Source organism: Miniopterus natalensis, chromosome 10 (assembly GCF_054644295.1).
Source record: "Miniopterus natalensis isolate mMinNat1 chromosome 10, mMinNat1.hap1, whole genome shotgun sequence".
Taxonomy (NCBI): domain Eukaryota; kingdom Metazoa; phylum Chordata; class Mammalia; order Chiroptera; family Miniopteridae; genus Miniopterus; species Miniopterus natalensis.
The window spans coordinates 72,745,019-72,756,827 of record NC_142090.1 but is presented as its reverse complement, the minus strand read 5'-3'; the positions used below and the strand labels follow the sequence as shown (position 1 = coordinate 72,756,827).

At 41.0% G+C, this 11,809-nt stretch overlaps 1 protein-coding gene across 1 annotated transcript; it reads left to right on the top strand.

Annotated features, from left to right (window-relative positions):
• Window positions 1-2,122: 2,122 nt before the first annotated feature.
• Window positions 2,123-8,684, top strand: TOMM7 (translocase of outer mitochondrial membrane 7). Its single transcript, XM_016217073.2, has 3 exons — window positions 2,123-2,286; window positions 3,795-3,843; window positions 8,462-8,684. Exons 1-3 carry the CDS (start codon window positions 2,184-2,186, stop codon window positions 8,475-8,477), a joined length of 168 nt encoding a protein of 55 aa, XP_016072559.1. The 5' UTR covers window positions 2,123-2,183; the 3' UTR covers window positions 8,478-8,684.
• Window positions 8,685-11,809: the final 3,125 nt, after the last annotated feature.

Genomic DNA, 11,809 nt, shown 5'->3' with positions numbered 1-11,809 from the left:
CACAGTGAATTAACTAGCTTTCCTGATATATTTATCAACTGGTTCTTGAGGTTCTCGTTTTGACTAAATGGAAGACTTGGTTTCAAATCTTGGCAGGTCTGATCTCAGATCCATGTGACTTCTAAGCCTGCATACATAGCATTGTATTAAGATTTAATAGAGCAAAGTGTGAAATGTATTCCTCGAGGAGCTTACAGACATATTGCATTAGTCTGTCCCTTACCCACCTTATGGTTATGTATGTAGTAGGTGCAGCCATTTCCTGGGAGGGCTTAGAATTAGAAAAAAATACCTTGAAAAAAGTTGATCTTTAAAACTCAAGCCAGTAAGAATGAAGAAATAAACAACAAACTATCAACAATAGTAATAGCGCCCAGCTGGGCGTGGCTCAGCGGTTGAGCATTGGCCTAGGATCCAGGAGATCGGAGTTCGATTCCTGGTCAGGGCACATGCCCGGGTTGCGGGCTGCAGCCGATCAATGACTCTCTCATCATTGATGTTTCTCTCTCTCTCTCCCTCTCCCTTCCTCTCTCTGAAATCAATAAAGATATATTTAAAAAACCCCAAAAAACAATAGTAATGGCTTTATCTTTGCTTAAGTCTTTACTTAGCTGGGCACTATATTTCAGGCTTATTTTTATCTTCGCAAGAACTGATTGAGATGGGCACTATTGTTTATCTTCTTCTGCAGATGAGAAAAGAGACTTGGAGATGTTAAACTACTTGACCATGATCATACGGCTCAGTGGTAGAGCCAGAATTCAAATGCAGAGCTTCTGCCCCTGGGTGCTGTGCCTAATCTTGACTTCATATTATTGTTTTCCCAAAGGTTAGTCACATGGACAAGTAACTTATGATATACTTGTCTTACTCTCTCTAACTAGGTCATAAAACCTTTAAGTGAGGGACTGCACCTCATTTTTTTGTTTTCCCACACATGATCCATAGCATAGGGACATTGTCTGTACTCAATATTTCAGAATGAATAAATGCATAAAAGGCTTTTATGGCTTATCAATGTGTGTTAACAAGATTGATATTCAGATTCAAAAGTCAACAAACCAACTCTGTACCAGGCAGTGTGAGGTGGTGGTGCAAACAGCATGAATTTTGGAGGATTATAAAGGATGTCTGGGAAGTGCCTGGCACAGAGATGCACAAACCCGACACTTTTCTTCATAGATTTACATGATCTGATTTAATTTTTCTCACACACAACCTTGCTAGGTAGGATTAGTCAGTTCAGGCTGCTGTAACACAACACCACAGACTGGGTGACTTATAGAACAGAAATTTATTTCCTCACAGTTCTGGAGGCTCCAAGTCCCAGACCAAGGTGCAGGCAGAGGAGAGCCCGCTTTGTGGTCTATGGAGGGCCCCTTCTCACTGCATCCTCATGGCCTTTCCTCTGTGGGTGCAGTGGGGAGCGAGCTCTGCTGCCTCTCTTTTCATGACACCAGCCCTATCAGAGTAGGGTCCCCCCCCCCCCTTATGGGAACTTAATTACCTTATTTAGTTTATCTCCAAACCCCTCCAGTGGAGGCTGAGGCTTCAACATATTAAATTTTGGGGGGTGGGGAACACGATTCAGCCCCTAACAAGTAGTTACTCCCTTCCCATTTTACAGATGTGGAAATAGATATTCTTGGAGGAGATGACTTAAAAAGGGGGCTGTGGAAAGGCATTTCTGGCGGAGGTAACAGCAAGAGATACGAGAGAATATGGTGCCTTTAGGGAATATGTAGGTCGTGCAGTGGATCTTGAATCTTTTATCCTAAAAGCCAGTCCTTCTGAATTTAAATGTTTCTTCTATGTCAGGCAAGGAGCACCTGGAGATGCACTTTAAAAAGTGCGTAAGTCTGTGAAAAGGGACAGGGCGTCCCAAACGGAAAGAACTGTGCCTCCAGGACCCTGCAGCCGGCGCAACTAGGCGATTCCTAAGCTTTCAGGTGAACTTGAACCTCCGAGCGCGGAGAACCCGGCACGCATGCGCCTTCAATAGACCGTGCCGCGGGGGCGGGGCTGGCGAGGCCGGTGAAGGGCGACGAATTACGACCTCTGCTGGCGACGCTCACGACTCTTGCCGTAAAATCGCGTGCGGCGCCTGCGCACCTCCTTTCCTTTTTCGGATTCTCGGCTCGGTGCCTGCTGCGGGTCGTCGCCGCGCCGCCTGCGCCGTCACCATGGTGAAGCTGAGCAAAGAGGCCAAGCAGAGGCTGCAGCAGCTCTTCAAGGGCGGCCAGTTTGCCATCCGCTGGGGCTTTATCCCGCTCGTGATTTACCTGGGTCAGTGGGAGAAGAGCCTTGAGGAGACGGGAGGGAAGCGGGCGCGGAGGCTGCGACTCCATTTTTGGCTTCCAGGGCGGGAGAGAGAAACGTGACCCCGCGCGGCGGGTCCTGTGAGGCCGCCGGGGCCAAGCGGAGCCGGGCCACCTTGAGTTCAAGTTCCTGTTCCTACCTTTTAGTATTTTTATGGCCTGTAACCACTCATGTAATCCCTCCCATTCAGTTTTTAGGTCAGTAAAATGGAGGTGACATACTTTGCAGGCTGGTTGGGAGAGTTAGAGTAACTGATGCCTGTGAAGGCGACACATTTCACTCTTTGGCGCCAAGGTGGGCTTTCGGGGCGGTGCCCTCGCCTCCCCGGGTGGGCCTGGCTGCAAGGAGGCCTGTCGACGGGGATACGGCACAGCCTTGAAGCAGGATTACAACAGTAGTTGTTGGCTGCCTGTGCTTTCTGACCTGTATGACGATGGGCGAGGATGGTTTTTAGGACAGAACCCATTCTACAGGTGAGGAAGCCGAGGCAGAGAAGTTTTGTTCCTTTGCCTTTTGGCCACACAGCTGTTCAGCGAGCGAGCTATGAACTCAAGCAATGGGAGAGCAAGACCCATACTCTTAACCTTTATGCTGTACTGCAGAGATTTGCTAAGCGCTCAGGCAATTATTTTCACCTAGGGCTGCACACTGGGACTTGATCCTGTTTCTAGCCTTGGGTAGTTTTTTCTCTTTGATCATATTGCGGGACTCAGGCAATGTAGTGGGAAGGAAAGAGCCCCAAGCGCTGTCAGTTTGAGCATTAAGTTTGACATTTTCTAAAACTCGGTTTCACACTTTAAAATCCTATGATTTTAACGAGGTGCTGCTTCCTTTTTGTTTTAGATGTCGTGCATTGCCTAAGAGAAAGTACACGCTTAGCCTTTGATTGTGCTGGACATTTTTTAGGCAGCTGTGGCTCCCATTTCCCCATTAACTGCAAGCCAGTGCATAATCTGGAAACTTAAGTATTCAGGACTTAAAGATATTTTTCCTCCCTTATTTTGAATACATTTTTTTTTTTTTTAAATTTAAAAAAAGCCTTACTTTCCCAGATTTTAGTGACTTTGTATAAGTATCAAGGATTAGAGTAAATAGTTGACAGCCTGCTGTTAAAAAAAATCTTTTTGCTCTTTGTAGTCCTTCCTTCAGTGTGATTTGGTAGTTGTGATATCGTTTTTCTGGGAAATGACTAATGAAAAATAGGGCATGCTAAGGGCTGCTGTGCTCAGTTATGCATATAGGAGGAAGAACGTAGTTTGTCTTCCTTACTGATTGGTCCTGGACATAATCTCATCTCTAATGAAGACTGGACCTTCTATAGCAGAGGCAAATTGAGATGAAGCTGGTAGATGGGGATATCATCCCAGCTACCCTAGGTTATTGAAAAAGAAGGTCTTGATTGCAAATTTTTTGTCTGCTGGGGTTTTAATTAGTATTTATTCTCTTTTTCTCTTCTCCCTCCTCCTGTCTCCCAGGATTTAAGAGGGGTGCCGATCCTGGAATGCCTGAACCAACTGTTTTGAGGTACTGTTCTTACAAATAAACATTTCAGGGCAAATGTTCATATATTAGTACTGGGTCGCTGGGAAGCAAAAGAGTAGCAGTGGTAGGCGTTGTAGTGGAGCTTTGCTAGTCACTATAGTTTGGGGCTGTTGGAAAACTGCAGCAGTTTTCAGACCAATTTAGCTTATGTTAGCAGGTAAGTACTCTATCTCCCCTTCCTAGTTTTTATTTACTGTATCATGTCATAACCGTGGTGAAGCATTTTTTTTTAAAAAACTAATTTATCATCCTACCACTTTAAAAGGTAAACTTTTTAATTTTCCATATTTCCGTCGTAATCTTATTCAGATAAATATTTTTTATATCATTCTAATAAGAGTACATAGGATTTTGTCCTAGCAGGGTTGGCTCAGTGGTTGGAGCGTCGGCCTGTGGACTGAGTGTCTCAGGTTTGATTCCGGTCAAGAGCATGTACCTTGGTTGCAGGCTTGATCCCCAGCCTCGGTCAGGGTGTGTCCCGCGGAGACAACCAGTTGATGCATCTTTCTCACAGTGATGTTTTTCTTTCTCTCTCTCTTCCACTGTCTCTGAAAAGCAATGGAAAAAATATCCTCCGGTGAGAATTAAAAAAAAAAGTACATAGGGCTTTATTTTCTTCACCTAAAATTTGAGTTGATATCCCATATATTTTCCAGTTGTTGATGACTTAGGTTTTTCTGTTCTTCAATATTTTACATAACAATGTAATGAACATTTTTATGCACATAGATTTTATAGGTTTTGATTTATTTCCTTATGATAAATTCTCATGGGATTAATAAGTCAAAGGTATGAACACTTATGGCTCTGAAAATGCATTGTCACATTTCTCTCTCAGAAACAATCTTGCCAGTGTTTGATAAGCACTTGTGAAAACTACACACAGAGTATACATATTTATATACTGACACATATGTATATGTGTATACTTACGAAAACTATTCCTATGCATGTGTGCACATATGTATATATAAAGGCAGAATCGAGATCAGGCAGGTTTGCTCTGCAGAAGGGACTGATACTCTTGGCACTCTGATGGCCAGGGCCCCTGCATAGCTGCAGTGGGATTTCAGCTTGACCCCCTATTTTACAGACATTTCTTGTGGATTGCCCTAAAGACTTCTCACCAGCTATCCTAGGTCTTCAGTTTATTCAAACTGAAGCCATTTTTTCTAGAATGGGCAGAAAATAATAATAGCAATATTACTACTGTCACTTAACAATGTTTCATGTACTTTCAATATTTCTAATTGTCACTTCAGTCCTTTGGTCACAGCAGGTCACAGTTGGTAGGTGGTGGAGTATGTCTGTCTCCAAAGCCTACTCTCTTTCTGCTGGGTCACATGGCCACCCCCAGATAATCTTACCTCTTACTGTACTTAGCACAATGCCATCTGATAGGAATTTCCTTCACCCCCTCTGCCTTGCCAGCCTCTTTTCTTTCTTTCTTTATTTTTAAAATTTTTTTTTATTTTTTAAATATATCTTTATTGATTTCAGAGAGAGGAAAGGAGAGGGAGAGAGAGAGCTAGAAACATCAATGATGAGAGAGTCATTGATCGGCTGCAGCCCGCAACCCGGGCATGTGCCCTGACCGGGAATCGAACCCTGATCGCCTGGATCCTAGGTCGACGCTTAACCGCTGAGCCACGCCTGGCCGGGCGCCAGCCTCTTTTCTAAGAGGAAAGGGTTTTTTCCCTGAGGTTATCACCATATGTACCTCCAACTTGCCCATTTCTGCAGTTATTCTTTTCGCTAATAAAGTGCTTTAATAAATGGTCTTCACTCAGTGCTTTTTTTCTCCTCACTTCCCTCTCTCCCTCTAACTCGTATGGTTAACCTTCCTGTGATTGGCTTGTTAAAACCACTTTCAGAGATCACCGCTACGTTCCTTTTTCCTTAGCCTTTACTCTTTGAAGTGCTGATTTCCTTTTTTGTTAAATGGGGACTTGAGGTAATGTATCTGCTATTTACTAGCTGATTGACCTTAGACCGGTTGTTTCCTTAGGGAAACATTATCAGATGTGGGTGACCTGGTCAAACTATGAACGTTTTCCAGGCACTGGCAGTTGACATCAGATATCCTTCTCCAAGAGACTATTAACCTTTCTAAGCCAAAGTTTCTTCTTTATAAGTTGGGTGTAATACCACTTCATATGATTGTCATGAAGATTGATTAAGAATGCTGTATGTAAAGTATTAACAGTACTTGGCAAGTAACATGTGAGCAGTAAACTGTTAATAGTAATTTTTCATCTTTGTTATGTGATCGCCTTTACTTCATTTCTTTCTCCTGTGGAAACTATGCTCTCTAGCTGCTAGATGCTCTTTGCCAGTCCCAGAATGAGCTGTGTGTTTTCATGTCTTCATCCATATGCCTGTGTTCCCTCAGCCTGGAATGCTCCTTCCCCTCAGTTTCCATGTAATGAAAGCCTACTTCTCGAAAAGCCCAATCTCAGATGTCACCTCTTCTCTGCGTCATTTCCCCCTTTTCCCAGCTGAAACCGCTCTGTTTTTGTGTTCCCATAGTATTCTTTTCTGTCATTCTCTGCCTTATGCTTGTTGTGTGCTTACATTATATTTTGTTTTGTAAGCACCTAAAGTAGCTGCCAACAAGTGTTGAATTAATCAGCCAGATGACCCTGACTTCTTGGTGGGCTTTTGGACAGGAATCTCTAATATTACATCTTGTGGTACGATTTTTAGACTGGACCTGCATGCTGGGAAATGGCTTTTTTTGTGGCCCAGGTGATCCAGGATGCAGGGGTGGGGATAGAATGTGCCCTTCTGTTTACTTTTTGGCTTCATTTATCCCATCAGGAGTTGACCCTAGTTGCAGACCAGGTGGAGCAACCACCCCCTGCTTTTTCATTTCCTCACCTTAGTGTCTTCTCATTGCTCCTTTCTGGTGCTGACTCCCTTTTCTGTCATTAAAGGCATCTGCTGGTTTCCTTCCAGGAGTATTTGTGTTTAGGAAAGAGCTGGCTGAGTGCCTGAAAAGGGTTACACAGTTAAAGCATTTCATGTACTGTGCTGTTTGTGCTGGGGAAACTGACTACAGAGGTCTTCCTGAGTTGCCTAGTTTGTACCCTGAAAGAAACGATGATATCTGCTGGGGTTTTTATTAGTGTAAAATTTATTGTTCATTAATATAAAGTTTGTTTTTTATGTATGAATTTATATAATACTTATGTAATAATTAGTTCATGATTTACTGGTTTTTCCTTTGCTACGTAGTTGGGTTCCTTGGGATTAGGACCCCATTCATTTTCTTTTTTTAAAAAAATATATTTTTATTGATTTCAGAGAGAGGAAGGGAGAGGGAGATATAGTAACATCAATGATGAGAGATTGTCTGCCTCCTGTACGCCCCATGCTGGGAATTGAGCCATGACCTCCTGGTTCATGGGTCCATGCTTAACTCCTAAGCCACGCCTGACCAGGCAGGACCACATTCATTTTCGTGTCCTCTCACCCAGGATGGTGCATTGTACGTGGTCAGCAAATGTTGGGTGATACTGCCTTATTTAAAATGCCATGTGAATGAGTAAGGGCAATATCTTAGTAAAACATTATTTAGGCAAAATCATCTATCAACACTAAAGTTAACCGAGAGAATCGCTGTTCCCGTTACTTGCATAAGGCCAAAGAAGATTTTCTTTCTCTTGATTTTGGATGCTCATTTCTGTTGAGGAGGAGATCTTAATGGATGAATAATTTATTTTCGTATCTTAACTGTATTCAGAAATACTTGGGGTCTCATGGGAGATTTTAATATACTTTTGAAAATTGGAAATAGATGCATATTGGTTTTTTTCTCAGGCAAAGGGAAAATACTCTGTAAAAATAAACTACAGAATGCTCAAATTGTCATTTTGTAATGCAATTTTATTGCCATATTACTAGAAATCACATTTTTAATCAACAGGATTTAAAAATAAAATATCTCTTGTCTCCTTCCTGGGTCCTGTTTGCTTAGTTAGCAAATGATTCAGGAGTTTGGGCAAGTTAGTGGCTGGAGTGTTTGGGGTAAGAATTTGTTGAGGCAGAAATGAAGGCTGATTGCTCTTGGGATGTGTATGGACTAAGGGTTAAGAGCACCTGGGTCACATCCCACTCTGACACTTACAATATGTAACCATTTCAAAGCCTTGGTCTCACCATCTTTAAAATAGGGATCATAATTAGGAGTTGTGAACTTTGTGTACAGCATCTGACCCATAGAAAGCACCCAATAAATGTTATTCTTAATTTTAGTGATGTTGCATCTAGTAATATAGCTTTTTTTTCTGGGTTCATCAGTCCTTCATGTTAATGAAAATCATTATCATTTATCTTTTATTGACCTCGACTTACATATTCCTTTTTGTTTATGTAACAGGTAACCACACTCAAAACTAATAAAATTGTATTTCTTTAAATACAGGTTTCTATATTTGATTTTTTCCCCTCAGTGAGATTGATCCTTATCTCCTAGTAACTCTGAATTTGGTAAATGAGTAAAAACAGATGTGAATGTATAAAATCTTCTAGTTCTTGAACTATGTAAGAAGTTTTACTTTGGGGTTTAATTTATTTCTCCTCTTCACAAACATTTTAGCTTACTTTGGGGATAAAGGACTGTTTGGTCATCGGGATTTGGAAGCAGTCAATGGACAGTAGCAACATGGAAGGTGTGCGCTCGGCTGGGATAACAGATGGGACATCGTTCCAGCGTTCACCAAATGAATGGCACAGGTCTCGTCTCAGATGCAACTATTGCAGAGTGGAACCTCTACTGATTTATTTATGGTAGACTATCAAAATAAATGTTTTTAACAATGTTTTGTGTTGAGTCCTTTTTGAATTGAACACAGTAGGACTGTTAGGTAAAAATTTAGTCTTTTAGTACTTTTTCAAAACAGGGAATCTATATTTGTGCCTCAATGCTACCTTAAAAAGTTGGAGAATTTCTTAACACATGGATTCCAGTTTCCCTGTGCATTGAATTAATAACTTCCTTGGGATGTTCTGAGGTAGTGAAAATAGAAACAGCTCTCAGTTTGTGACCAACTGGACCTTTACTTCCTGCACTGAATTGGAGTACAGTTCTGAGTGAAAGAAAGGGGTTCTATGGCTCTGTTGGAAGTTGATGGGAATGACTTCAGGGAGTGTATATCTGATTTATTTGTGAGTTAATGTGAGTCTAAAGTTTCCCTCAGTGGTAGTTGGAAAGTAGAGCTGGCTGGGCAAGGCCCATTGAGAGCTACACAGAATAGTAGCACTTTCTGTTTTCTAATAGAAGAAAAGGTGGTTAATAAATAATGGGAACTAGTTTTCAGTTCTAGATCCTGGTTTCCTGGGAGCTTTACCTGTATTTGAACCCTATTTATATTTAGCTTTTTCCGTAAGTCTAACAAAATAGATTTACTTAGTGTTGGGAATTGTAATTAATGTAGGAAAGTAGGCCTGGAATAAGATATGACATTGTTTGAATGTTTTTAAACGTCCAGTGTTTAAGTAGAGAGTGATCATGAATGTCATTTCAGGTGACTGGAGTTGTCATTACCAGAAAGTTCTTCCTTATTTCTAATGTAAAACCTTAGCTATTTAAACCTATTTCCCAAGCTTTGTTACCTTTTCCATGGAGACGTAGGAGACTATTATGGAAGCCTATTGCATAAGGGGATTTTAAAGTGGAACTTTTGAGAGCTAGCTGCAGGAAACCAATTTTGGTAAGCACTTAATATAATTGCTTCAACATCATGAATCTCAGCACATAGGATTTTGCTAAAAAAAAAAACCTAGTTTAAAAAAACAACTCTTAGTTTTAAATCTCAGAATTGCTTAAGATTGTGGCCCTTTCTTCCCCCTGACCTTCCTTTCTGTTAAATTTTAGTATCAGTGAATTTTTGTTTAGTTAGGATTTTGGTATATATTTATTTCCTTCCCTTTCTCATTCAGGATTTCTAGAAATTGAGGAAGTGAAGCCATGGGCAGGTGTCCATTTTGATAAAATATTAACATGGATAGCAAACATAACTGTTTTTATATTTTACAGGTTAACTTGTAGCTGTCTCTAAAACTAAGTTGATTTTAAATAAAGGAATCCAGAATTAAGTTATAAGGAACCAGTTTCCTGATCTCACATCTCAGGAAGTTAAGGAACAGAGTTTAAGTTCTTATTTAAGACACAGGATAGGGCTGAGACTAGTACACGCTTTAATGTGTGTATATATCTTAAATTTGTGAACTGACTATAGCTAAGCTCCTACATTTCATTGAATTTTAGTTTTTAGGACAGTGCAATCCAGTTCCAGAAGTGTTGGTCTCTGTTCTGTGCTGGACACTAGAGAGTCCTTAAGATTATCCCTGACCTGGATTTTCTTAGGCAAAAACATTGAGCTGAGAGGAACTGAGTCCTGGCCCTGCCACTTAGTTCCTACCCTTGGTGGAGAAGTCACTTAATCTCTAGGCTTCAGTTTCTTCCACAGAATAGGAATAATACTTGCCCCAAGGTGTTATCTTGTAAACCAGTGGTTCTCAGCTGATCCCAGGCTAGCATCCCCTAGGGTCTTATTATAAATGCACATTTCCAGATATGAAAACAGTGAAGCCCAGCAATATCTGTATTTTAGTTATTTCAACCATTATTTTAAACTCATTTTGTGACAATTAGGAAGTGGTATGCAGCGTAAGAAATGATAAAGATCAAGACAGCTTTATTTTTTAGTTGATAACAGTCGTTAATGAGAAATATAATTGGTGTAACTTGGCTTAATCTTATTTTTCTTGATTATTTTTTGGTTATACTTCCTTTTAAGTAAAAAGAGGCCCTAATAAATAGTGTTGACGTGGGTGGGTAGCTAGATTATTAGAACATTCAAATGCTTTGAAGAGAACTCCCACAAGTTATTTTATACTGAAAAGGTCTCCATAGAACTATTAGTTTTATTTCTTTTTATTAAGAGAGCAAGACTTCTCTCTGAAAGTCTGTAGCTGTAGGAAATTCAGCATACGTCAATCCTTTTTGAAAAACTCAGTTGGAAGGAAGTTTGTTACTGTGGTGTTGCTTCTGATTAGGTCAGAGAATGCCTAGCATATGCACAGATGTAGAAATGATGGCAAACAAAATTGGTCCAATCTAAAATAGCACTTTGAAAACAACAAATTAGGACACATGGGGGTGAATCTAAAAGTATTTTTAATGTTATGCACTCTGAGATTACTTGAGTTTTGACTGTTTAAGAATGTTAATTCTAGCTTTTGACATCTTTGCTGGTGACTATAAATCACACAGCTTAAAATTTCCTGAATACAGATTTATTTAAGATTGCTTAATGGCTGTCAGGCTACTATTGCAAATTGGAGAGTGCTAAATATGTGCTTTTCTGCAAAAGCAGAGAATCCTCTTTTAGTTGCAGAAAAGGGCCTTGGCAATAAAATAGCCCAGCATCCTTTGTGGCAGCTTCTAAAATGACTTCCAGTGAGCCCGCCTGGCGCCCTGGTGTTCACACCTGTGTTAGGTTGCTAGGGCTGCTATAACAAAATAACTCACAGGCTGGTGACTTGAACACAGAAATGTATTTTCTCAGTGAGACAGCCATCTACAAGGCAAGAAGAAAGGCTGGAGGAGAAACCAAACCCACTGACACCTTGATCTTAGACTTCAGCCTCTAAAACTGCTCTGATAGTTTATTCCAACAGTGATTTATGGTGAGCATCTGTTTATGTTCACCTGGGACCTTGGGCCACACTGTATCAGCTTGACCTCTGGTGAGGACTGGAGACTGAGTAGCTAAGGTCAGTCATGTGCTTGCTCCACAAAAAACATGGTTATCAATCCTCAGGTGAGCTTCCTAGTAGGCAGTGCTTCACGCGTGTCGCATATCACTTCTGAGGGAATTAAGCACCATCTGGGTGACTCCACTGGGAGAGGACAACTGGGAGCTTGCACCTGGTTTCTCCT

Excerpts from the sequence above, each read along its gene's own strand:
- TOMM7 (XM_016217073.2), top strand. The coding sequence starts at position 2,184 with ATGGTGAAGCTGAGCAAAGAGGCCAAGCAGAGGCTGCAGCAGCTCTTC. Across the intron at positions 2,287-3,794 it reads CCCGCTCGTGATTTACCTGG|GATTTAAGAGGGGTGCCGAT; the intron begins GTCAGTGGGAGA and ends CCTGTCTCCCAG.